Source organism: Polyodon spathula, chromosome 17 (genome assembly GCF_017654505.1).
Source record: "Polyodon spathula isolate WHYD16114869_AA chromosome 17, ASM1765450v1, whole genome shotgun sequence".
NCBI classification, from domain to species: Eukaryota; Metazoa; Chordata; class Actinopteri; order Acipenseriformes; family Polyodontidae; genus Polyodon; species Polyodon spathula.
The window spans coordinates 33,234,184-33,261,123 of NC_054550.1; the positions used below are offsets into that span (position 1 = coordinate 33,234,184).

Here is a 26,940-nt window from a genome sequence, read left to right on the forward strand (position 1 = left end):
TATCGTGCTTAACAAAGCTGGATCATTGCAAGCAAAATAAACTGCTAGCTATGTTTAAATAGAAGAAGCTGTTCTTGTTTGTAACAATACAAATAGAGATGTTAGATGCTGTTGGTAGAGGACTGCTCATTTAACATACAGTATGACGAGGCATCGGTTTCTATATAGGATCCTGTTATTTTCTAATGCATATTGCTGTAAAAGAAAATGGTTTTATGTTTGTATTCTTTTATTTGAGTGTCCAGGTCAGGGTTAGTTGCATGCATAGTTGTGGCTGTGTACCATCATCACCAGTTTTGAATCCACATGTAATTAAGAGTCTCATTGTAAGGAATAGTTGCACAGTTTAAACAGTGCACTGTTTACTTGTGGTCATCCTGCAACCCCGGTTCCACTCTACTCATTAAAATGATCAGCTTTTCTGTGCTTTTTTTTTCTTTTTATTAATTTATTATTATAAAAGTAGTATATTCAAAACAAAAAAAAAAAAAAAGAAAATTGTACTTTTTTTACATAATTGTTTTAAAACTATAACATATTGCTACCACATAACTAATTAGCGTTTTAGCTTCTAGGCTGGATTCACAGACCATGATCAGCACAAATCTTGGATTTCCTTACCTTGTGCCGATACGCAGTCCAAGATTAGTACAGACTGGGGTCTTCGAAACCATCCTATGTATTTTTTTAGTGTTTAGCATATTGCTGTTTGTAAGGATAAGTAATTCAAGGTAGGCTTCATTTCAGTGCCGTTTACTTTTTAGTCCTAGTTTTGTTTAACTCTGAATAGGCACTGTTGCTTTAAGGATATTCGTCCTTGCACGTGATTCTCTGGTTCTGTATCTAGAGGTAGTTCTTTAGCAATATAGCCAACAATTATGACACTGCTAATGGTTGAGGGTGCCTTTTGTATCGCAGGGAGTCTGGCAGTTACCTCATTTAAATAATGGCCTGCAATAATGTTGTATTTCCATACTATTGATTGGTGGCTATTATCCTTCTGAATAGTTAGACCAGGAATAACTATCCAGAAAGAAGCCCTGTAGGAAATTAATGTCATTAAAAAAGATTTGCAATGGTTTCAGCAATAGCTGTGAAATGTTATTTAGGAGTAACTGTTAAAAGAACCATCAGTGGTAATAAATATTTAGCAATAAAACCTTAATCCAGTGTGGTTAGAAATGTAAGCCTTTCCTAGAGTTGGATTGTTATAGTAAAGCCGTGTTATAATGCTAAGAGATATCAAAACCTTCTCAAATTCTCAGATGTTAGTATGGAAGATGAATATTATTGCATAACTATATACTATACAAATACACTATCAAGCCTTACTGTTTATGTAATATATTTAGCATTGGGGAGGTCTCTATTGTACTAGCTGTTACATAGTGATTTGGATTTGCTTTTAAATGGTGTCTGTATTCTGATCTTATTATTTGGCTGTCTCAAAAATGTAAACAGTCATGTTTTTTTGCAGTGGGCTTAACTGCAAGGGAGCTGCCTGTATTCTGATGCAGCGAGTTCACATAGCAGAGGTGAACTTGATATTGTAGTGGCTCGGATTCACCTTCATCATTAAGGCTGAATGCAGTTCCCACCATGGATTTCAATGGAAAAACAAGCTTAGGGATATTTTAATTGACGTTTATTAGCATAAGAACTAGCTGTAAGGTGTATCATTAAGTGATACAGTAACACATAGAATACTTACTCAGGTTTCATGAGTGTATTTATAATACATTGCCCATAATCAGTCCAGTTTTGTGGATTGCGCAAAGTTGAACAAAATACACTTCAAGATGGGAATCATGAAACGTGGAGTTGACAAGCTCTTCTAAACTCTACCAGGAAAGCACAGCACAACACAGATAACAGGGAAACCCATGCAAACAGGGCAGAACTCAAACCTAGAGGACAGGTTGGGGGGAGCAGCCACACTAACAGCAATAATATTCAGTGTCAATGGGGTGTATTGGCTCATCATAGCAATCTGCTTGGGTTTCTAGAACTCCAAAGAAAACTGAGAAGCCTGGGCTATGCTATTTTCAAAAAGTGAAACTTAATCAAAGGTAGGATTTAAAAACCCAGGGAGTCTGAACAGAATATATTGTAGCAAACCAAGGTGCTAATACACATCTGAGTGCAAAGCCCCGGCATTCGTCACTATAAATTTATTAATTTGAATTATTAAAGAAAGAAGACAGGAGACAATGAATGTTGACAATGGGGTGTGGAAGTAGGAATGTAATGCTGGGTAATGATGTTTACAATGGTTATGTTTCCTTACATTATGGTGTAAAGAACAGGAGGAATAAGTGCTTGGTATAAGCAGTCTACAAAGAGGCCTGCTGAGTCTAAAGGTCAGTGAATGTTACTACACAACAGATACTTAGAGTCTGCAGTCATCTGTTGATGAAAAGCTGAAAATCATAAAATGACTTACAAAAAAAAATGTATCAGTACATTACCCATAAAGAAAATGCAACAGTAGTGTACATGTGTGACTAAAGACAATGTGATCACGTCAAGGCTTTGGCATTGCATGTGCTGTGCTGTGCTGTGCAATGTAGACAGCGCACTTCTGGAACAAATCTTCAAGCTGTCTGATAACTCAAGTGTATACATTTAGAAAGGTGTTCTGGTTACACTGTTTGAACTGTGTTGAAGTATTTATGTTGCAAATGTACAAAGGAAATATCAAAATATAAATTTTAAAAATACATTGAATGCTTACTGTAGTATTCTGTATCCATGCTGCCCTTTTTAGAACTGCATGTTTTATTTTTGGTTCTTTTTTTCTATTAATTTGGGAAATATAGAATTTTTTAATTACAACTAAAGATATGCTACAGATCCAAAGTACTTCCCGCTTAGTATTATTTATTTAGTTTGGATAAAATAATTATTTCAATACCATTGTGGTTACTAAAAAAAAAAAAATCATTTAATTTAAAAAACAAAAACCAAGAATTCAGTCTAAAATTACAGTGCAAACATTACAGTTTTGCTTGATTTTGGAAAGTTGTTTAACATCCATAGTTAAACAGCACATTTTTAGGGACAAAGAATTAAAATGTATTCATGCTCTTTGTAGAATGCCTTGAGACACCTACAGAACTGGAAGCTCTGCCTCTCTGTGCAGTCTGATTTTGGCATAAAGTAGCGTAGACTGGCATACCCTCTCCATCTAAGACCTAAAACTCACAACAGTAAGATGCACAGTATTTTCATATTAATAACTGTACCTTTGCATGCATGTTCCAGGTAGTATGTTCATGAAACAGAACTAAGATGTTTAAGAGAGCTGCCCTCTCTAAGCCAAACTAGAATGCAGTGTAACTAAAAAGTGTGCATAGCTCATGCATTAGGGCACCTAAGTCACTGGCAGAGTTATGCTTCTAAAAAGACCCATGGAGGCTTTGACAGGAGCCACTGCTGTCCCACAACAGGGTCACTTTAAGCCTGAGTAAAGCCCCCTCCAAAGGCTATGATGCAGGCTCTCCCTTTACGCCTCGGACTCCGTCTATGCTGACAGTGTAGTAGCAGAAGGACTGCGGGAGATGCGGGGCGAACACCACCTCCATCGTGCGAAGAACACTGCCCAGCTGCCAGGGCTGAGCCGCGAGGCCCGGCAACCACTCCTGCAGCGAGGACCGAGTCCGGCTCACCATCAGTCTGATCAGCAGCTGGTTGGACCACGTGATCCCCAAAGTCGGCAGCACCTTCTTGTCCAGAAACCTGTTCAATATAGAACTCAAACTATACAAATACGACTTACTACAAAAGGAAGTCTAAATATTCAGCTGATCACAAATCTATTTGGACTTTTAAGAGAGAAGGAACTTAACTGAGGTAGCCCCCTCCTTACACCTACTCTCGGTGTAAGACACATGCATTAGCAATGACCTGACCCAGTCTGCTCCCCCTTAATGAATTCTGACTGACAGTCAGCAAGTTAAAATTAAGTCTTCTGACAAAACTTTCAGAATCATCGCTTCGGGGGGGTGGGTGCTTTGCTGTTAACCAGCAATGCTCAGCAGTTATTTCTAGGCAGCATCTTCCTTATTCATTCAAAGGTTATGTGAAGGGCAATCTTAAGGATTCCTAAGAGGGAATATGTGTGCTTTGCTCCACAAAACAGTCTAATTTGCCGCTCACAGTTGCATATAATTATCACACCTCTCCTTCATCAGCATTATCAGGCACTGGAAAGGAGACAGCTGGCACCAGCCCATTAAGCTACTTGAATCCAAATTCTACTGAGGCCATTAGATGCATTAAAATGCATTTGAACAATCCAATCATAACTGGGGTATTACAGTACAATCAACAGTGATAGTTTTGATTGCAATAGTCTGGTTTTTGACATTGCTGCACAATATAATAGCTGTTTATCCAAGGCAGCAGTGATATGTGCAACAATGCATTAAATTAAAACAAACAAACAAAAAACTTTAATGAACATTGCACAAGAAATCTCTGGACCCTGGAATTCAAACATTAAAGCAATTCAAACAGATCGCTGTTCTCTGGACTTGACAGCCTGGCTGATTCTGCTGCTGCAAATACAAGCACAGTAGCCAATTTACAAAGAGAACACACTTACCCAAAATTGCTCTGTGCCAAATCAGAGTCAGCAACTGCATCTGCAACCTAAAAACAAACAAGTCAGCATAACAGGCAGAGCACCCTACACTTCAAATCAGTATAGAATGGTATTTAAAAAAATGTAAATAAACAAAAAGATACAAATAAAATTTTGCAGAGTCTTTGCATCATTTTCTATACAGGACGCTACCTGATTAACACAGACAATGGGTGTCTTGAATCTGTGGCTCAGGCTGTGAAGGGTGGCTCCGAATGCTAGCAGATGCTTGGCTCTCAGGAGCGCGTCCTTGGCTTCAAACTCACAGCGGAACAGAGCTGCTATAGAATCAACCACGACCAGGCGCACCAGTCCTCTGGAGAGCAGGATCGGAACCCGCTTAGAGATACAGACATTCAGCGAGTCCTGCAACACCGAGGGGTGGGAAAAAAAAAAAAAAAAAAAAAAAAAAAAAACTCATAATGAGTCTGCACCTTAATGTAAATCTCACTCTCTTACAAGTGGAGTACTTTTCTAAAATGTATGCATTTAAATCTTACACTGTTTAGATAGTGGCTGTGTGTCCTGCAAGCCCCCATAAACATCAATCACTGTTCCTGTCGTCAAGCCAATTGCCTCTTTTCAGCAGCATAACCTAAACAATGGCTGTTACAAAGCTAAGAGGCCCTGGAGTCTCTGTCTGGACTCATGACCAGTAGGAGGGCTCTGAAGCGAGGTGAACTAACCCCAGTCAGTTTTCCTCCGTAACCCTTGGGAGATTAAAGGCCAGTGCATCCCCTCACCACTCCTGATGATCTTCTATAGATTAAATGCAGATACTGAGAGCTTTCCCTATGTCATGGTTGCCTCCAGTCTTGACTGGGATACCCCTGCAGATCTACAGCTAGTCAACCCTCATGCACCTGTTCTAGTATTTTAACTGGTAATATGTATGCAGGGATGGAAATAAGACTCCCCTTGCATAGCAGTTTGATCCATTCCTGGTTTTACCATGAGTTTAATAAGACACAATGGATCTTGTTACCTATACACTGTGGCTAATAAAGCTCGTAATAAAAACTTGAATGTGTAAAACTGCTATGCAATAGGAGTCTTATTTCCATGCCTGTGAACGCACCCCAGACAAGCAACTCTTACCTTTCCAGACAAGAGACCTACAAATAATTAAATGTTGATCTACTGGAGGTGACAGTTTGTCTTTGTTGTTCAGTCCTTAACCAAAAAAAAAACATTATGAAATAGCAGACAGCACAAAGCTAAAATTAAAGAAAATCATGTTACCAACCACGTCTCCTGCATGTTCGACATAGATGTTGTCGCAAAATGTTATGCTCTTAAGAACATCAGCCGGGACCTCCGGCCTGAGCTTGTGCTGTAGACTGCTCATCTGCTGTAAACGCTTGGTTGGGAAAGTATCTTCTGTGCAGATGTAGACAGCCCCTGCAGACAGAAAACAGCTCTCAGCAGTCAGTCTGCTCTTGTTATTGCACTAGTACTTTAAATGTGTAATACAGTTTCACAGCACTGTTCAAATACACAGCATACTAGTAAAACTTTGGATTTCCAGTGTAGGGATGCAACAACTAAGGGTGGAAATAAGACTCCATTTGATCCATTCCTTGCTACCTATTAACTGTGGCTAATCAAGCTCATAGAAACACCTGGAATGGTTGAAACAACTATACAATACAAGCCTTATTTCCATCCCTGAACAAATGATATCAGGGTTCCCAAATGGAGAAATCAAAGCGCACAATACATACTTCAGATGTAGAGGCTGGACAGGTTTTCAGCATGGCAGAATTTAGGAGCAACAATAATAATAATAACACCACATCTGCAGACTCCAGAATGGAAGTCCGAAATATTATTCAAATGTGAACACTATTTTAGCTGTATGTTTTTGGATGACGTGTTTGCGTTGAACTTACCTGCCTCCAGGCCACCGTATTTCCGGGGATATTGCACTGACAAGCAGAGCTGCATGCAGATCTGGGTCTTGCCGGCTGAGCTCTCCCCAGCTATCTCTACGATACCCAGCAGGGGGATACCCCCCCTCAGCAGAGAGTCCATGACAGGGCAGCCCAGACTCAGCTTCTGGCGCTGGTCCAGAAAGGGGCATTCTCCCCGATACAGCTGCAGAGCTGACAAAACAGAATGCAATTTTACCACAATAACAGAAGGCTGTGGGTCATGCCGAGAAAAAGTAACGTACTGTAAAAGTCATCAATATCTTTGCATTTCAGTCTCCATACTGATGAATTATACCGTCAGTGTTACAACTGTCAAGAAATGACTCCCGTTTACTTATTTTTATGCTTTACACATGCAGGTTTAATTCTTGTTTCTGTAGGTGTGTGTGTGTGTGTGTGTGTGATTATATATATATATATATATATATATATATATATATATAGATAGATAGATAGATAGATAGATAGATAGATAGATAGATAGATAGATAGATAGATAGATAGATAGATAGATAATATCAAAATCACGTGTGGGAAATCAGTCAATCCAGTATTTTCTGGTCTGAGTGACTTGTATTTCTTTGCTCAGGATACCTGTCACTGCTGGGTCTCCCTGTATTGCAGCAGCCACTGTTTTCTGCAAGTGATGCACATCAGCTTGAGACAGCTTGGTCAGTCTCTGCAAGTCGGGACCAGATAGACTCAAAACCTCCCGGAATGTTTTCACATTTGCTAGAAACAAGAGAAAGAAATGAGGGCTAATATAGCCACTTGAAATGTAATAAACACGCATGGGAAAACAAACACTACGTGAAAGTGTGCTGAATCACTGTCAAGCAAACACACGTATTACAACATCAATTGATTAGCAAACTGTATTTCTGCATTTCAAACTGTAAAGTCCCATATAAAGGTACAGTACAAGGCCATGGTGTAAATACACGGGGGAGCCGTAAACATGTATATACGTACCTCTCTTAACAGCGTGTACCACTTTGGGGTTCAGCTCTACCTGATCCCAGTCCATACTCTGCACTACTGCAACTACACCCAGATTTATCTTTCCTTTTGACTGAGTAAAGCACCCCAGTCCGCTTCTGCCAAACCTGTTTTCTACTTCCAAAACATCCCGCCTTTGTGCAGACTCTTCCACTTCGTACAGGTTAAAGGGGAGTTAAACGAATACAGCTTCATTAAAACTAAATAATGTCGCGAACAAAATAAAGTGCAAATAAATCTATAAGATTTGACCGAATAAATTATATCTACTGAATGGATAATGTTCTTTCAAGTTAAAATCAAATACAGTACGCGTTCTCTGAAGAAGAATGTTACTTCCCTCTTTAGAAAAAAACATGGTAAAGGCAGCCGTGTCTCTTATATTTTAAGGCGGTGCCTTATGACATGCCACCAAGGACTGGTTCTAGAACTCCAAACAGGGATAGCAATTGGTTGTTCCTCTGCCAATCAATAAAATGGGCACGTGTGCTGGGGCGCAAGGCCTATTTGATTTTTCAATTGGCCCGAGACGCTGCCAGTTTGTAAGCGGTGTAAGTTTGCGGGCGGGGAGGAGTGAATTTTACTAAAAATGTCCTCCGTGCCTGATGGCAAAAAGCTGGTCCGCAGCCCGAGCGGACTTCGTATGATACCGGAGAACGGAGCCTTCAGCAGCCCCTTCTCCCTGGACGAGCCGCAGTGGGTGCCAGATAAAGAGGTGAGGCCTGCCCCGGAGGGGTTGGGGAGTTTAGTGCATACCCCGACGCGCAGGCAGCTGGACACGGAGTCTGTCTTTGTATTTTTGTAGCTGATGGAGATGACCCGTCCCTTAAAAAAGAAACCCCAGTCAACAAAATGAAATATATCCTGTAATGTTTTATATTTACTTTCAGGTAAGGACCTGAACAGTGTAATCGTATAGCTGACACACGCACAGGGTATTAATTGTGTGTTTTATAATAAACGTAGTGTACACGAATGTCTTTGCTGTGACTACATTAAACACTACGAAGCAAGTGGTTTGTAGATAAACGCCCTTAGGTTCAGCAATGCAAAAACGTTTGTTGTTCACAGAACGAACGAACACAGAAGTCCCCGCTGAGAGTGATAAGTTTTTAACATTGCAAGACATACATGCATGTTACTGTGTTAATGGGGAAACAAGTCTGATTTTGTTATATGTTGGTTTGTAACATTACCAAAGAAGACTATGTTACATTTTTTAATTTACAAGCACAATTAAGGGAATTGGGAGTGTCCTAAACCGTGCATGGGTGTGGATAACTTTTAAGCAGATTTAAGACTTGGAATGTCGTCACTCACTCACATTGCGCAATAATTCCACCTGCACGTATTATTTATTTGTCGTAAATATTCCTTTATAATGAACCATGTGTTTTTTTTTCCTCCAGTAGTTCACACTTAAAAATTGTACCTTTTAGTGGGTCCCTTAAACTGAGCAAGAGTTTTTCTCGCATCCTTTTGTTTTAGTTCTAGTACGTATATGGAAGCGCATTTAAAATACTGTCAATGCAGAAAGTGACATTGTCAATGCGAACAGTGTCTCTAAGCTGATTGGCTTAAAGGGTTTAGCGACTAAATGCTACTGTAGCACACGTTGCACCCCCTACTGTAACTGTAACTGCCTGCAGCTGTGCAAATGATGGATAATTCCTTTTTTGAGCTGTTTATTTTTCGATTGATAGCTGTCCTTGATATTTTAGTTTTCAGTACCTGCAAGACCATTTTGTTGCTGTTTGTTTTATAGATATGGTACAGTTACTAAAGGCTGGTTGTAATATTGTATAATACAGACTTTGTTCTAGACAACCGGCCTGACATTTTCGTACCAGCGAGTGATTGTTACATCAAGTTACAGAACAAGTAAATGTTTACGTTTTGCTAGGACAGTTTCATCTGTCAGATTGTGTCAGTCACGCAGTGGTTTTGTTTGGCTGACAGTGTTGAGCATGTCTGGGGTTGACAAGTATTGTATGTGCATTTAAAAGACGGGTTATCACGACTGTTGTCAAAATAAAGCATTATACAGGATCAGCTCTTTTGGCTGTAATAAAGGAAAACCAGGACCGATTGCATGACTGTTCCACGTGACGTGGCAGTGAAATGGTAAACACCCTTGTTTTTATCCTAAAACGTGTTGTAGTGCTGCCATGTGATAGGAAGCCATTATCTCCTGCCAGATTTCCACAGCTTCACAGCACTGTAGTCCAGTCATGTGGGGTGGGGAATCCACATGGTCCTCTGGGTGTTGAGTCTGTTTATTGAAATTAAACGGCTTTTTAAAAAAAAAAAAAAAAAAAAAAAAAAAAAAGTTTTGACAGCTGTGACTTTTTTTTGATGGAAATGTTTTTTATAAGGGTTTTTTGGACAATTTCAATTTTTTAAAACTTTTGTATATCTTATACTTTGTCTAGTGTCCAAGATGCATGCAGTGCGACACAAAGTTTGACTTCCTCACAAGGAAGGTAAGTAACCTGTATTTGTGTACATATTTTTTTTGTTTCTATTCATTTAAATAAATCAACATCTTTAAAACGAATGCTATGAAGCTGTCTGTAAACACTGTATTTGCTGTGTTGTATGTTAATGCAACACATTGAAAAGATGTATGAGTGCTTATGGAGTGAGTCATCAACCCAGACCAGTAGGGACCCTCACCTTGCATCTGTGTGTCTGCAGTGTCTAACACATCAACTAACAAGTTGAAGACCTGCCTTGATTTCATTCATCTTTTGTTTAATTTTTCAACCCTGTGTGTGTGTGTGTGTATATATAATATATATATATATTATATATATTATAGATATATATATATATATATATATATGTGTGTGTATATATATATATATATATATATATATATATACACACACACACACACACACACACACACACACACACACACACAGTACCAGTCAAAAGTTTGAGTACACTTGTTGATTTTTTTTTCAGAAATCTCTAAATCTTGGATTCCTCAAAATAGCCACCCTTTGCCTTAATAACAGCTTCACAAATACAAGGCATTCGGTTAACAAATTTCAGCAGGAAATCGCCCAACATGTCTTCCCAGCTCTTCTGCAGCAATTCCCAGAGATGCAGGGCACTTGTGGGTAGCTTTGCTTTGAGTCTTCTGTCCAGTTCGTCCCATACAAGTTCTATGGGATTGAGGTCTGGAGACTGGGCAGGCCAGGTCATTAGATTGAGTTGTCCTTCACTTTCCTTCTTCACCAGATAGTTCTTGCACAACTTTGAGGTGTGTTTTGGGTCATTATCTTGCTGAAGAATAAAGTACTGCCCAACTAGCCATAATCCTGATGGAATGGCATGCCTCTGAAGTATGTTATGATAGCCATGCTGGTTGAGCTTGCCATGGACTTGGTAAAGATCACCAACTCTGTCACCAGCAAAGCAACCCCAGACCATGACACTGCCTCCTCCGTGCTTGACAGTGGGAACCACACCTGGAGAACTCATGCGCTCACCCTCTCTGCATCTTACAAATACTCGGCGGTTGGACCCAGATATTTCAAATTTTGACTCATCGGTCCATAAGACCGATTTCCACTCTTCAGACATCCACTTTCTGTGTTTTTTGGCCCAGGCAAGTCTCTTCCTCTTATTCTGCACTCTTAACAAAGGTTTCTTTGCAGCAATTCTTCCAGTTAGTCCAGCTTCACTCAATCTCCTCTGAACAGTTGATGTTGAAACATCTGTACTTCTAGTAGCATTTAGCTGAACTAGTATTTCAGGGGCAGTTAATCATTGGTTTCGCAGACTTGTGACTCGAATTAACTTCTTCTCTGATTCTGAGGTCACCCTTGGCCTGTCTGACCTTGTTCGGTCCTCATGAGTGCCAGTTTCTTCAAATCGTTTGATGGTCTTGGCCACAGCAGTTACAGACACTTGCAAAGTTCTTGCGATTTGTCTTAAAGATTGACCTTTATTTCTTAATTACAGACTTTGTCTTTTTTCTTTGCTTAACTGAGCGTATTTTGCCATTTTCTGCTCCCTTACATTTAGGAATGACAAACTTGTGCCTATACTACCTATATTTATAGTAATCATGGACCCTTATCTGTTAACAATAATTGGAATAATTAAAGGTTAATTAGGTAACATGATTGTTAACTCGGAGAACATCTAACAAAGACACTTTTATACTTAGGCCAGTGTTCTAACACCGTGTTATACTCATTTCAGACTTTTAACTGACTTGGGCTTCAGTAATATAGGTGCCTGATATCTCTGGATTCTGTTTGTGTGGTTATTTATTTATTTTTTTTATTGAAATCCATTCTACTAACTGGAGTATAATTGTATTTATTTTCTTTGGCAGCATCACTGTAGGCGCTGTGGGAAGTGTTTCTGTGACAAGTGCTGCAGTAAGAAAGTGCTTCTCCCTCGGATGTGCTTTGTGGACCCGGTCCGGCAGTGTGCAGAATGCAGCCTTGTCTCACAGAAGGAGATGGAGTTCTACGACAAGCAGATCAAAGTGCTCATGAACGGTAAGAATTGCTGGAGGCAGGCCCGGGCTCCTGGAGGTGTCAGTGTTGGGAATTTCTATTTCTCTCCTGCCGCAATCGCATGCAGATGACCTTGTGTAAGGAGGCCAGGTTTCTCTCAGAGCGTATGCTGACTGTGCAATGATTGTACAAGTGTGCCTCTCAGGAGGGTGCCTGTTAAGCTATTGCTGTAACATCTCATGGGGAGGAACTGATCCCACACATTATCTCGTCCTTACTCTGTTCTTTTTCTCCGATTCAGACACAAAACACTTCAGTACATTTCCAGATGACTAACCAAATCACTCATTTTCATCTGTTTTTAATTTAATGTTTTTCTTTTTAAATTAACACAGATTTTATGTTTTTTCCAGACTTCTACCATGAATAGATATTGCTGCACAGGATTGGCATTTTTACCCTGAGAATGAAGACGCTGAGAGACTTACAGTTGAAACATTTGTCATTGAGCTTATCAAGTTTCTTTTAGTCTGTATTATTTGCCACTATTGGTTGTTTTAGTTATGGATGATGCACATAAATGAACACTTAGTTTGTGCAAAGTAAAAAAATTAAAAAACTGGGCTAGGATCCTGGCAGTGCAGCATGGCACAATGTACTGTAATCACAAATGTTGTGCTAATTATACTTTTAGTTGTTTATTGATGTAATTATTAAATACTTTGTAATCCAATATTTCTGGAAACTAAAGTTTCTTGAAATGTCGCTAACAAGTGCTTTCTACATAAAGCCAAGTTCCTGCCACCAATCAAAGCTGCTACAAAAGCGATTTACAGCATAAAAAACTTATTACATTTCTATTTCATCCCTAAGGAACATAACACATGAAGATAAGGTGATTTTGGGGTTGGTATATTTAGTTTTTTTGCCAACTAAACAAAGGTTTATTTTTTGTTATAAATGATGCTTAATGGTAAGGCAGTTCAACCTGTAGTTGAAAAGAAGGGGTTTTCCTGCCTTCAGACTGTCAAATCAATGTACTGGCTCTGTGGACTTTTGGACTTTAGAGGCTGAGTGCTCTGATAAGACCTTTTAAAATGACGAGCCTTCTGACTATAATTTCAGTTGCATATCTGTTGGACAGAAACAGTTTTTCCAAAAGCTTTTCTGACCTGCTTGGAATCTGGTAGAATCTGTGAGGCAAGGTTTGGTCTAGTGGCTCCCATTAACCATGCTGAGACCCTCAGTTACTGCACACGCTTACTGCATTAGCTAAGCCAAGAGACTTCTGGGTCCTCATTCTTTCTTACGGTACTGTAACGGGCAAACTGATCCCAGTGGAAATGCCAACTGGGATATCTGCTTGTTACTTAAATAATTTGGTTTGTGGATTTTGACCCTGCTCAATAAAGAAGTCATTGTATTTTGGAAATTCAGTTGTATCTTCTCTGTTTGCTGACCTGTTACTGTCTTGTTTTCCATTTCAAAGGTGCCAATTTTACTGTGACTTTGGGCACCTCGGAGAAATCAGAATCAATGGTCTGTCGGCTGTCTAACAACCACAGGTAAGGTACATTTAGTTTTTCACTGGGGAGGGCAATGGGTGTTCATATTATGAAAACATTGGGAAATATCCCATGACTTCCCAGTCCCTAAGCACATCTTGAGTATGTTTGGCTGAAGCATTAGAACAAGGATTTTAAGCAAACAGTTGCCGGCCCACTTAGAGCAAATGCCAGTTTCTTTCAATAAATGAATGTGGCAATGCAAAACATTGACACGTTACATTGCAGGGGTGAAGCACTACTTCCCCTGATTTTACATCCTTTGTGTCTTTTTTTTTTTTTTTTTTCTATAAACCTGTTGATCTCAAACTCTAAACCTTAAATAATTACAGAAAACAGGTAATTGGTTAATATGGGGGGTGAGTAGCTAATATGTTGTTGTTTCCACGTAATGTAGTATATTTTCTCTGCAGTAACAAACCAAAAGGTGGTGTTGGCAGCTTACGAAAACTTTGTTTTCCCTCCCACCAGGTTATTTGCACTGTAACACTATTAAGGTTCTGTATTGTTGTTGTGGTTCCCTCAGGTGGATACATCCTGTTTTGCAGCCAGGAAAGCACTTTACAATGCCTTTTAATTTTGAAAGAAATGATTTCAAAAGAAAAACCTTGATATAACTGTTTAAAAACAGTATGTTCATTAAATTGACCTCCATGAATTACTGTGCTGGGACACATTTTTGATCAGTTTTTTTTTTTGTGCGCTTTGGGTGAGAAAACAGACGTGTAATTGTTTTTTTATTTGCTAAATGAATGAACTTATCTGAAGTAAAACAATACATATCCAGGATGGAAATAAGACTTCTTCCAAAGCTGATTCATTAATCTCGGGTTCCCGAGAAAGGAAATGTCCATGTGGGCCAAAAGCATTACATTGCGTGAGTGAATCTGCAATGCAGGAGTCTCATTTCCATCCCTGAATCCTTCTTTATGTTTAATACAGATGTACTGTATTTCATACTGTTTTAGTACAGAGTAGCACTTTGTAATCGTTCATCAGGTACCTCTTTCTCGATGGAGACAGCCACTTGGAGATTGAACTCTCCCGTGTCTCGAGTTTTCAGATCCTGACGGAAGGGTTCACCCCCGGAGGTAAAGCACCCTGTTCATAAAACTCTCTATTGTATGAAGGGTGGCTAGCTCACCCACTGCTAACTTTTCAGATTCCTTTTCATAATTCATTGAAAGACCCTTCTGCCTTTTTTTGTGTTTTTTTTGTTTTAAATTCCTACATTTTCTGGTTTACTGAATCCATAATAACTACTGTCAAATAAATAAACTGTTTTATTTTTATTTGGTTGGTTTAATGTATTTTTCAAAAGGATTTCATTTATTTCTATTGTTTGGTCTTGAATGTAATTCTCAGTAGTTTTCAAAGTCATTTCACTTTAGTTATAGGTTTCCCAGTAATATTATATTGTCTGTTTTTATTTAAGATAAAATTGATAATGTAATAACTTGCAAATTGAATTGGGGTCTACATGAAAACACACAAGGCTACAAAATATGACAATTCTGCTGTCGGATACAAGCAAATAATCCTGTAATTTTCTGATTTGACTCCCCTTGGACTAATCCTTCTTTCTCATGGTCTTGGGCCTGCCTGTCTTCTCTGCAGAAAAAGATATTCACACTTACACCAGCCTGCTGGAGAGTCAATATATTACTGAAGGTCAGCCCTGCCATTGTGAGCTGTAACCCGTTGCCATGCTACCTCCTAATCCTTCCATTACATTGCTTTAACGAGATTGCCTGGCCTTTACAGTGCGCTGGTTGTGCAGATTGAGAGGGGATGAAAGCAAACATATTGAGCTCTACTCTTGAGCTATCATTCCCATGCTGCTTGGGGTCTCTGCCACGTGACCCAGGAGCTCCAAATTATTGATTACCTATTAATTAGTAAGGAATCATTCCTGCAACATTTAAAATAGTGTGTGTTGGTCCTTAGGAGTACATAGCAACAGTTTGTTTTAAAGGTCTGCGTTGTGTTACGTATTTTGATTGGATTAATGCAGTTGATTCTCAGATAATAAATCCATGTGGTTACATCCACACTCTTCAGTTCGAATTGTTGCTTTTTTACTTGGATACTTTAATTTATAAAAACATAATGGTAAGCAATTCATAAAGGCAACTCTCAAATAGATTCAGGGACTGGTAGAAAGTAAATCAACTTCAATAAACTATTTCTTAGTAATTCATGTGTGATAAATATCAAGAGCAGGCAAAGGCATTTGAATGACACAGAATTGATTCTATTTACAGATTGCTTATGTTGAAACCTTTTTTCTAACCTCTTGCCAGAACAGCTCCAGTAGGCTATTTAAATTCATAGTTTTTCCAATAAATATAAATTTAATGAAAAAATATTGCCAGGTGATAAATATAAATAATGGATAGTCCTGTGCTAATCGTATGGATTTCCTAATTTAAAACTTCTGATCACTATTAGCGTCCTGTTCAATATACTGAAGCTTTATTTATTATTATTATTATTATTATTATTATTATTATTATTAATAGCTGTTCAGCTACTTTGGGCAATCTCATTAAAACTAACCAATGCATGTTGTCTTTTTATCCGTGTTGCTTCTACACACTTTTTAGAACTCTGCAGATGTTTGGTTTTGTTTTTGTGTCATTTATATTAAAAACTTAAGTCGGTTGTATGTTGATTGACATGTTATGGTTCTGAACAAAAAAAAAAAATCAGCATATACAAAAAAAAAAATAATTAAGGAGTTAAATATAAAAAGACACAGATCTCTGCTGCTACTGATCATTTTTTATAGTTAATCTCCATGCATACGCTTTAAGTGGATTTGTTACCTGCTGTACAGTAAGTATTCATCTCCTCAGACTTTTTTTTTTTTTTTTTTTTTTTTTTACATTTTGTAGACACAGCTAGACATGACTTCTGCTTGGTATCCCAATCCTTTTAGTTGAATTAGGCATGCATTGATTATTTTATAAAATGTCTTGATAACTTGAGCTGCTCATTTGTATGTTCAACCTAATTTTACAGGCCGGGCTTCAGTTTTGTAGAACTTGAACTACAAGACTGTGAATACTACTTGTGTTAAAAGATGTGCGGAAATCAGTTTGTTAGAATGTTTGTTTGCTTTTAATCCTGTATTTTGTACTGGTTTCTGAATCCTGTGTAGGGGGTAACTCTCGTGCCAGTGGCATGCTGCTTCAGTATAAAGCAGTGGGATCCCAGGATCTACAGCAACTCAAGCTGAACGCCAGAGAAGATAACAAGACTGCCTCAGCATGGCTAGCAGCAATGCATAAGGTATTTAATTTTATTAACTCACTGAACTGAGAATTATCACTATCTTCCTTTTTAATACAGTTAAGTCTGTGGCCGAGCTGGTATTTGAAACCGGGATCGTATTCCTTTGTTCTAACCACTGGAACCAGTCCACCTCAGCAGAACTATCGAAAAACACTGACCTCAAACAAAAACCCACTTTCACTTTGTTTTCCTGTAGGCTGCAAAGCTTGTGTATGAATCGCGGGACCAGTGACAGTTGAGATGCGGATATATTGACATGAAGACGAAGGCTGCTCAAGTATTACATTGTTTCTAGTCTGACACGTATTTTGAAAATGCCTCCTCTGTTTGCTTTTTTTCCCTGCTTGTTTATTTACATAATTGATTACTATTGAGTATTCTGGGGATCTAGTGCAATATATACAGTTTATTAATGCTTTAAATGTAGTCTTACGTTTTCAATTTTGTAAAAGTTGGTTAATTATTACTATTTTAACACTTCTAGAACAGCAGGATACATACCTTTATATGCCTATGCATTTTTTGTAGCACTTCTGTAAACTTCTTTTCCTACATGATAAAGTACAGATTTGATAGTTTTTTGTTATTGATTAAATGTAACTCAAAGAAAATATTGCACTGCTAATAACTTTATACAGATTAATTAGAATAGTTTTACTTCCCTGAAATGGTAGGGAAAGAGAACACCATGCAATACATTAAAACCAATATTTGTGTACATCCTATGAAGGTTCAGTCGTGTACTAATTAGAAAGGACCTAAAGCTCTTGCTGGAAATTCATTCAAATGAGTACAACCTTTTTGCCTGCATTGTTTGTGATCATTAATCGAATTTGTCTTCCTAGTTTCCCCAACTTCAGTCTAAAGAGAGTGTGTTTACCAAGTTTTGAGTTCTAAAATATTTGGACAAGGGGCGCATGGTTTGCCAGTTATGTGGCTTGAGTGAATTGTTGCATTGTTTAATGGTTCCTAATCGTGATCATTAGAGACTGTAAATAGATCTGCTTTACCTGTACAAATGGAGAGCTGTTTTTATTGTGTGTACATCTTTCTTTAATAAAATAAACGAATTCAATGTCTGCATTTTCCAGTCTTGTGGGCACATTTTTAGTTCTCTTCTTTTAGTTATGCTCTAGGAAACACAAATTAGTTAAATTCCTTTTAGTTATTCATCTCTAAATTCTGTCTATTGTTATGGTTAAATGTTAACCAATGCATGGGTTTACTTCATCCTGGAAGATTTAAAATACAAACAGTGCAATACCAACATTCATGCCACGGCATTGCTTTATTGTGCACGTTTACATTACATGTTGCTTAAGTAGTGTATCTGTATACTATACTACAGAAACTGCAGTTCAGTTACATATTCATATAGCAGATCCACTGTCAAACACCTCTTCACTTCTGATACTCGTCACAATATTTACATTTATACTCCACAGTGGCTAAGCTGTTTACAGCACTGCTCTGAATGGGTAAAAATTACACAAGACTTTAAAACATGAAAAAGCAAGTCAGAGGCTGTTACATAACACATAAATCTGTAAAATGCATTTGTATAGCTCATATGGAAAATATCCATGAAACAGTCTTATATAAAAGCATGAATAATTTGCTATGTATTGAAGTGCTCTATTCTCTTGCACAAACCTGTTAAATAGTTATTGTATCAATCTCCTGACACTGATATTACTAGGGAACACAGGGACTGACCTCTGTAGAAACCATTCTACATTCTCATTCTTCCCTCTGACACCACCTTCTCTTCAGAGGACCCAGTCCTCCCAATAAATAAACAGCACCCAAACTTCATGTCTAGCGAAGAAAATTATTCCTCTTCATATTCTTTTTATATATATATATATATATATATATATATATATATATATATATATATATATATAATATATATATATATTTTTTTTTTTTTTTTAAATCTAGCTTTAATACAAATTCCAATCACTCACCAACTTTCTACCATCCTCAAGGTCACCCAATCAAACATGCATAGATTCATTCTTTCCTGCCTTTGCTGTAGCTTACCCAGAGATAAGAAAGACTCCATCTTGCATTAGCAAGTCGATCCTCCAAAGTACTTGGCTTCAGAACATTACATTTTGAGAATAATGAGCTGTGTTTAACGTGCTTGCTTTGCTTTACACTGAAACTGTGTTAAGACTACCTTACCCCTCTTTCCTAAGTCACAAAAGCCCTCAACTTCACCTGCACAGTCTTGTTTCCTTGACCCCAATCAGGGCAGTCTCTGTGTTCCTTTGAGAGAATCTGGGCAGTATTTAAAAGCAGAATTCTGTCATTTTGGGGTTGCAGTAAAACAGCACTGAAACCAGGCAGACATTTAATGCAGCAGAACAAACAGCTCTTCAACATTTGGCATGCCCAATGCTGAAGCACTGCTTCAACTGAACAGAAATTAAGTTTATTTATTTATTTTTATAGAGAGAGAGAGAGAGCGTGAGAGCGAGCTACATACACTTGCCAGAAACTTTAGCATTTAAAACAAAATCTGTACTGAAGTTCTGTGTGATTCATAGTGATTTGTTTTAAAACACTGCCCATGGTCAGGAGAACAGCAGCTATTTTGTTTCCTGGCGAGCTGTTTCTTGAAGAGAATGTCTCCAGTGTGTACTCTTTACAATTCCAGTTATTTCAATGACAATTACAGTCATTTATGACACTACTTGGATTTTATGCCAGGGAACGCTGTCTCTGCTTTATTCTTGGGTACAGCTGCAAAAAAAATTAAACCAAAAAACACATTAGATGAATAGGTAAAGCCATGCTATCTAAAAAGTCAACTCTTTTCAGTGTTGTTTTGAGTTAAACAAAAACGGTGTGGCTCTCAGTTACCATTCATTGCATCCTTTAAGATGGTTAAAAAAAAAAAAAAAAAAAAATCCTGAAATGCCTGGCATCAATTAAATAAGCTTAATGACTTAACTCAAAATTCCAAGTAAAGTCGTTTTTTTTTTTTTTTCTTAACCTCCAGAAGAACACCTCATGCACTAAAGTAGGATCAGACACGGTCAGACAGTCACAGAAATAAAACTCACAGCAGTTCCATCTGTGGATTCTGAATTGTAATGTGTGTGTATATTGATGTGGTAAACGTACTTTCTAATCACCTTGTAAAATTATATAATTACACACAATGTTATTGAAATATTTTAGAAAGAATGATATGTTAATTGTTTAACCAAATAGCTCATACAGCATATGATGCTAGTTTCATAAGGTATTTAAAAAAAAAAAAAAAAAAAACACAGTTCACACAACAAAAATATCAATATCATGGCAAATGCTAACTATGTAGGGCAGTACTGGCCAGAAACTACCCACATTAACTCAGTGGAGGCTAAAAAACCCACACCACTCACCCCTAACAGATTGCGAGGGACATAGCCTTCCTTGTCACTGAGGCGCCCCCACCACCACTCGGTCTCACTGTCATCTTTGCGCCTCAGAATGGTGATGGCATCTCCTTCCCGGAAAGAGAGCTCGTCATTGTTCTGGGCTTCGTATTGCCACAGCGCGTACACTGTGCCTTTGTTCATCACGCCCAGCTTTTCCTGTACTCCTGAGAGGAGCAGAGCAACATCAAAACAACGCTTTACAAGAGACTGCGCTTGGAAATCATGCTCTGCGGATTTACAAAAATGATTATTGCACAATTCAATAATCTCTTGGGTTTAGCTGTTGGAAGGGTGGTTTTTAAGTTATGCCTTGATTTTATGGGTTACCAGAGAGTAAAAAAAAAAAAAAAAAACTTTTTGCATGAATAATATACATTACCTCAGGCTACTGCTAATATTACTGGCAGTAGAATGCGCTCCCTGAGGCTGTAACATCAGTCTGAAACGCGCTAATAAAAGGCCTCTGGTGTCCACTTTCCTACCAGAACTAAAAAGGACCAGTTCAAATTTCCTGATAGTTGCGTTAAACCTACCATAGAGGAACTGAGAGCACTGGATGTAGCCCTCCTCCATCTCCTCACACTTGTCTGCAGCCGTTTCCACATCACTAATAGTCGAAGCAAAAATGGCTGCTCCAGACTCCACCAGCAGTTTGCAGAGATGAACACTGTTACAAGAAGCAGCACAGTGCAATGGCGTCCTGGGAGAAAATCAAACACTTCAAACTATGAAAGTGTGTACTTATTTCTACTCCTCTTCACCAATTCAAAACTAAACCTCAGTTCTACCTAGTACCTGGTACTCAAACAAAAGCGCTTTTTTTTTTTTTTTTTACAAAAAAATATATTTTTAGTTGCATACCTACTAAACTATTTATGTATGCATATGTTGCATCTAAAATCTACAAACTCCTCCAGTTTAACAAACAAGTCTCTTAAAAAAAACATTTGCATTCATCATAAACCACAAAAAAAAGTTGTAAAGAGTCTTCCCAACGCTAACTGGAAGCCAACTGTTAGTGGGAATAATTCTTCTCATTGTGCACTAAATGCACGATTCAGTCAAATGAATGGTCTTTTCTTAATGAAAACATATAACAAGTTGTCAAGTGAATTGAAACTAATACCTGTCTGCTTTTTGTTCATAATGCTCAGGGCACACTGCTCTGTCTTAACATAATTTGTTCCAATTTTAAGTCTGGGGAATGCAATTCTCTACCTTTGGGAAAACATTTTCTTTAACACAAATATTTAGATTGAAAGTATTTTCATGGATCATACAACAGAACAGTAGTAACACTGTTTCAACAGGCTCATATTTTTTCATACACAGTATGTGTATTATTGACATGCAGGCTTTCCGTATTGAGACAAAAACTCACCATCCATCGCTGTCAGCAGCATTGACATTTACTCCAAAATCTAGCAGGAATTTCACAATGTGATGATGACCCGCACACACTGCATTGTGTAGTGGAGTTATACCTTCATCATTGGGGGTGCTGGGGTTTTCAACCTGAGAAGAGCACAGCAACTACGAGTTAAAAGAACTATTCAGAGAAGACCAAGCCTACTGAATCAGAGCCTAGCCCAGTGTCAGCTCTAAACACTGCAAACCTGTAAAGAGATCCAGGAGAAATATCTCCACTCAACACAGCCGACCAACTAGTCCGCTCCGGTCCTACACCATTTGTGTGACTCATTTCCATATAAGACACTGAAAATATTGTAATTTGTTACAGTAATGTTGACTTTTTGCAATGAAACTTGTGCCGAAAAAGTTAAAATCAGCAATAGCAAGTGATCTTATATTGCTCAATTTTCTTTAATAGTTTCAACGGTAATTGCAGGACTTTACCTCATAGATAATTCTTTGCACCAAGTCGAATTCCCCTTCCAAGGAAGCATCAAGGAGAAGAGCCAGGGGATTGAACTTCACCCTCAGTCCGTGGCCAGTGCGCTCAGAATTGGGCCTCTTTAAATTGGTGCGCTTTACCTGCAGAGAAGAAAGTTCCAATTGGGGGGGTAGAGTTTAAAAGCAGTTTCATAGAATGCAAAACAAACTTAAAATCAGAAGGTTGTTTCAAGCTCTATAATACTAATCTGTTTTACCAGCACTGAAGTTAATAAGAAAGATGTTGGGGGGGGGTTGTCTAGGGGTTGACCAGGCAGTGTGAATGCATTGTTAAATGTCTAGGGTTGAAATGGCAGTGTGAATGCATTGTTAGATGTCTAGGGGTGAACAGGCAGTGTGAATACATTGTTAAATGTCTAGGGGTTGACCAGGCAGTGTCAATGCATTGTTACATTTCTAGGGGTTGACCAGGCAGTGTCAATGCGTTGTTCACTCACAGGGGGCTGTGGCAGGGGTCCAGGGGGAAGAGGAACGACATCAGCCTCCTCCGGAGAGCTGACCTCCGGGATAGGGCTGGGCAGCTGCTCGGGGACTGTGGCGGGGTTGTTGTTACTATCCTCGGTGGTACCGGCGGGCTGGTTGGCCTCGTCGGTGGTCAGCTCTTCCGTGGGAGGTGAAGGCAGCTCGTTGTCGTTGGCATCTGAGGAGGGGAGCTGTAGCTCTGGGGAGGGGGAAGGGAGCTGGCTGGGGGGCGGCAGGGTGACGGCGGTCGACTCTGGCAGGTTCCCATTGTCCACGTCAGCTAGCACCCCTCCCATATAGTCGGACGGGTTGGTGGGCTGGTAGAAGGGGGTGCCGGTGCTCTCCATGCCCCCCGCCAGTGTGTTGAAGCGCTGGTAGAGCAGCTTCTGGATGTTGGGCCCGCTGGGTCCCTCGGGCTCCGTGATGGAGCTGCGCTTCTTCAGGGGCCGCGGGGCATTGGCCAGCTTCTTGCGCAGGAACTCCAGGTCGGCATCGCTCTGGTAGCGCAGGGGGGAGTGCACGATGGGGGTGAGCTTGGTGGGGCTGAGCGGCCGGTGGATGTTGTCCACGCTGGGGTTCCCCTCTCTGGGGGGAGGAGGGGGCAGGTTCTCCAGCTCAATCTCCTGGTCAGCACCGTCCTCCTGAGACAGAGGCTGAGATGAGGGGTAGGGCAGCCCTTGAAGGAAAGGCAATGGCGATGGGGGGGCCGAACTGGGTGCCAACACTGGTTTTCCATAAACTGCAGAAGAATGAACAAGATGGACAAAGTGAGTGAGAGACATGACCATGGTTTGTTTAGCAAAAAAATAAATGTAATTAAAAACATTTACTCTGAATAATACAAAAGACTGATTGTTACAAAAAATAAAGCACATGCTTCCATCCTGTGCTACCTTACCTTGCCAGCCCTATATAACTTGATTGCATTGGCAAAGTGCTGAATACACTAAGATTCTTATTATAGTACAATTAACACAGTTTCAACAGTCCCAGCTGTGGTATGGATACAGATTCTAGGTTATTCCCTTTGAGCTGTTCCAGATAAAAGTAACATATCAAAAGCAAACACACATTTATCTCCATACCTGCTTTGACTGCTGGTACTTTGCTTAAGGTGCTGTAGATGTTCTGCTGATGGCTCTTTGGTGGCGTAGCTTGCTGAAGGTACATGGAGTATATAGAGCTGGAATTGACAGTCTGGGGACCTTTCCTCGGAGACTGAGGCCGGGAGCCCTTGTCTGTAAGGAAAGGTCTGACCGCCACAGCTAGCGGGGGATCAGGTCTGTTGTCCCCGGGTGGGAACACGGGTGAGCTGCCTGGCTGGTAGGAGGGGCTCGGTGGCACAGAGATTCTGTGCTGAATCTGCTGAGAAGACCCAGGCAAAGACCCGGACCCGGGCTGGTAGACGGTCGCAGACGGTACCGGAGGGCTGGGTCTTTGCCAGTTGGGTGGGTTCGAGCCGGGTCTTGGCAGACTGCTGTCCTTTCTTCTTTCCAGAGAGCTTGTAGAACCGGCCCCCGTTAGGACAGGACTGGGGTAGGTCCCATAATTCTGTTGCAGCTGTTTAGGTACGTTAGGCACATATGGTGGCACCTTTCCAGGATCTATACCCTACAAATGAATGACAAATCACAGCTGGCATCGATATATAAATATATACAAACAAATATATTTACAATTAATATTTGTATTTATTATTATAATTATGATGACGGGACATCTTAAATAATGGAGATTCACATTGTATTCTTGAGTGGTAACACTTTCCAATACAGTACATATCATTTATTTAGTGTAGTGATGTTTTTTCAAGAAATATTTGCAATTATGAAATACTTGACAGTACAAAACATTACAAAAGCATGAGTAAAAATGAAAGTGACTAGAAGCTGCCTACCTTCTCGCTGGCTTGTGTGCTGGGTACAGGCTGACTCTGCCCAGCTTTGAGAGCTGTGTCCATACTGGACTCCTTCCAGTCAACGTGTGATCCTTTCATCGTGGAGGGGTACCCCTGCTTGTTAAGGGTGGGCCAGTTTGCATCATTAGCTAAATGAAGGAGACAAACATTTATTTGTTTCATAAAATCATCAAGACAATTTCTGACAGGAACACGTCGTAACTAAATGAAATCCTGTCAACAGGCTGACCCTCATTTAGCTCCAACTCAACAATTTGTTTCCTTTTCATAAGCGCAACTGTATAAACCGTCAATATAGCAGAATTAACCCGATTGCATGCAGATAGAAGTCTATGTATGGTCTTGTTGCCAAGGGAGGACCCACTTCATCTAGTATGTTACTTGAAAAAGACTTGACAGATCTTTATGCATTTAATTAAATGCAAATGAGAAAGATGATTCATTTGAATTTAATAAGCCATAACATGAATAAACCATCATTGAGGGTATCATTAAATTAGAATTATTCTTGAAATTCAGAGCCAAATCAAAAGGATAGATTTAACTCATCATTCTACAGAAGTACAAAACCAGCATTACGTTGCTCAATATGTTATGTATCGCTTGGGGGTTTGACCAAGATTATTTAAAAAAGGCAGCAAATGTTTTCCACATGATTAGCGTTCAGGATTGTGAATCTTTCCCTGTGCTGGACACACGGTACTGCAGATAAGCTTCCACTGTTGAGGAACGGGTTTGAATTACTGATTAATAAGAAATAAATGATTGCAAACACACACACATACTAATGAGTACAGATTGCATTAACAGAATTATCTTCAGTAAGATAATTAAATCTGAATCTGTAAAAACACAGCCAATATGCCTAAACAAATCTGTTTCTTATTGCAAGCACAATTTACATTTTCATTGTAAGATATCATAGTATCACAATAATTACCTTGCTTGTTTTTTCTAACCTAACTAACAAAGCATTTGTATTTTAAGACATGTTGCTTACAGTTTACCAATTACAGACAAGACAGCAATTATCATTCTGCTTATTAAACTTTCATGCAAAAAGTGGAGGAGGGTGATTTCATATCAAAGAGAGCAGCAGCCATGCATCTGATTACTGTGCTCCTCTTGTATAGGGTTGTGATTTTCAATCACGTGCGTAAGACAACACCACACAAGAGTCCCATTTGACAAGCCTTATGCCATTAAACTCAACTACATTTCCTTAGTACTATAAACCACAAACATGTAAAGCCAACTTTCTAAAGCCAGGTAGAATAAATTAACTCCATAACCACTAACTGTAACCCTAAGAAACATTACAGGTCCATTGTCTACCTGTACACATCTACTACTGAATGCTACCTCTGTTTTGCTTCCTGTATCTATCTAGTAGTCGTGTTTTAAAAGGTGGGCAACACTTTTGCTTTTGCTAAAAAACAAGCTGAAAGCATCGTACATCACAAAGCATATCTCAAGTAGTGTTTGAGTTTCTATTAGAAGAATTCAAACAAAAACAAAAAAACACCACCACTGAACTGCGAAGTGTGTGCCAACTCTGGATGGGGTACAGCACCCCAGCAGTCTCCTCATGAAACCCACATGTGTTTAACACCTGCAAGCTCTGGCCGCCCATTTAAAGAGACATCTTTTCTTCAAGTAAAACAAGCAAATTCAGCAATTTTTTTGTTTGTGTATGCCCTAACTACAAAAACAACCTATTAGTTTTCTACTAGCAACAAATGCACCAGTACTGGCAAAATACAATTCCCCATTTCATTTGAAACAAATACACCGTTCTCCCTGTCAAGTAAATAGATTCAGTTGCCATCCTGTATGAAATCATACATTAATACTGACAACCTCCAACACCACGATAAGGACTTCGTACAACACTGAACTCAAATGCCAAGGTGGCTTCTTACAGTTCTGTGCTGTCCACCACAAGAGATTTCCTTGGATTACCCTCAAGGAAGATGCTAAGTGTATGTGCCACAAAGAAATTAAAACTACCGGAAATGTTATGTCATTTTATTAATATGCTAAAGTTAATGGTCAAAAACAAAGGCAGCACATTATCTTTATGGGTGAAGAGGTGGCTTTGCGGGCATGTTTGGAGAGTTACAGAAACATTCACAAACTGTTGTTTAAGAGCGGACAGTAAAGCATCAAAGTGCACTTAGCAAGTCACTTTCCTTCCCAGCCGATATTGCACACAGCGAACTAAGCAATAAGACAGGAAGGAATGCTTACACTGGACACGGTAGCTGGGTGTAACTGTGGCATACTGATCT

The 26,940-nt window shown here is 39.2% G+C and overlaps 4 protein-coding genes across 18 annotated transcripts in view; 2 read left to right on the top strand and 2 right to left on the bottom strand.

The window, feature by feature from the left end:
* klc1a (kinesin light chain 1a) overlaps window positions 1–2,722 on the top strand; it is a 32,663-nt gene extending 29,941 nt beyond the window's left edge. For all 4 annotated transcript variants that reach the window (XM_041275170.1, XM_041275169.1, XM_041275171.1 and 1 more), the window contains one exon: window positions 1–2,722. This exon is cut by the window's left edge and continues 987 nt beyond it. The gene's annotated coding sequence lies outside the window, so the exon portion shown is untranslated.
* A 205-nt stretch (window positions 2,723–2,927) lies between these two features.
* On the bottom strand, window positions 2,928–7,886 carry xrcc3 (X-ray repair complementing defective repair in Chinese hamster cells 3). Its single transcript, XM_041275174.1, has 7 exons — window positions 7,552–7,886; window positions 7,174–7,311; window positions 6,538–6,750; window positions 5,892–6,046; window positions 4,799–5,011; window positions 4,607–4,653; window positions 2,928–3,738 (listed from the first exon to the last, which is right to left on the bottom strand). The coding sequence occupies exons 1-7, from the start codon at window positions 7,604–7,606 to the stop codon at window positions 3,486–3,488; spliced, it is 1,074 nt and encodes a 357-aa protein (XP_041131108.1). The 5' UTR covers window positions 7,607–7,886; the 3' UTR covers window positions 2,928–3,485.
* Window positions 7,887–8,105: 219 nt separating this feature from the next.
* On the top strand, window positions 8,106–17,996 carry zfyve21 (zinc finger, FYVE domain containing 21). 2 transcript variants are annotated; one of them, XM_041276751.1, is made up of 8 exons: window positions 8,106–8,293; window positions 10,011–10,061; window positions 11,933–12,101; window positions 13,549–13,624; window positions 14,624–14,715; window positions 15,242–15,295; window positions 16,788–16,918; window positions 17,118–17,996. In XM_041276751.1, the coding sequence occupies exons 1-8, from the start codon at window positions 8,168–8,170 to the stop codon at window positions 17,151–17,153; spliced, it is 735 nt and encodes a 244-aa protein (XP_041132685.1). In that variant the 5' UTR covers window positions 8,106–8,167; the 3' UTR covers window positions 17,154–17,996. The 2 variants fall into 2 exon arrangements, with proteins under 2 accessions (XP_041132685.1, XP_041132686.1); XM_041276752.1 differs by lacking the exon at window positions 15,242–15,295 and having other exon boundaries at window positions 8,108–8,293.
* A 194-nt stretch (window positions 17,997–18,190) lies between these two features.
* Window positions 18,191–26,940, bottom strand: part of LOC121330314 (apoptosis-stimulating of p53 protein 1-like) — a 45,083-nt gene continuing 36,333 nt past the window's right edge. For all 11 annotated transcript variants that reach the window (XM_041276742.1, XM_041276740.1, XM_041276745.1 and 8 more), the window contains 8 exons: window positions 24,629–24,777; window positions 23,817–24,342; window positions 22,707–23,470; window positions 22,213–22,350; window positions 21,737–21,870; window positions 20,889–21,055; window positions 20,320–20,519; window positions 18,191–19,672 (listed from right to left, as the gene is read on the bottom strand). In XM_041276742.1, coding sequence (XP_041132676.1) covers window positions 19,631–19,672; window positions 20,320–20,519; window positions 20,889–21,055; window positions 21,737–21,870; window positions 22,213–22,350; window positions 22,707–23,470; window positions 23,817–24,342; window positions 24,629–24,777 — 2,120 coding nt within the window. In that variant the 3' untranslated portion in view covers window positions 18,191–19,630. The remainder of the gene's footprint in view (window positions 19,673–20,319; window positions 20,520–20,888; window positions 21,056–21,736; window positions 21,871–22,212; window positions 22,351–22,706; window positions 23,471–23,816; window positions 24,343–24,628; window positions 24,778–26,940) is intronic.

Bases quoted from the DNA above. Each gene is read 5' to 3' on its own strand.
- xrcc3 (XM_041275174.1), bottom strand. From the start codon at position 7,606: ATGGACTGGGATCAGGTAGAGCTGAACCCCAAAGTGGTACACGCTGTT. The intron at 7,312-7,551 runs GTACGTATATAC...TCTTGTTTCTAG, and splicing joins GGTACACGCTGTTAAGAGAG to CAAATGTGAAAACATTCCGG. The intron at 5,012-5,891 runs GTTGGTAACATG...TCGGTGTTGCAG, and splicing joins TCGAACATGCAGGAGACGTG to GACTCGCTGAATGTCTGTAT.
- zfyve21 (XM_041276751.1), top strand. From the start codon at position 8,168: ATGTCCTCCGTGCCTGATGGCAAAAAGCTGGTCCGCAGCCCGAGCGGA. The intron at 8,294-10,010 runs GTGAGGCCTGCC...TACTTTGTCTAG, and splicing joins AGTGGGTGCCAGATAAAGAG to TGTCCAAGATGCATGCAGTG. The intron at 10,062-11,932 runs GTAAGTAACCTG...TTTCTTTGGCAG, and splicing joins TTGACTTCCTCACAAGGAAG to CATCACTGTAGGCGCTGTGG.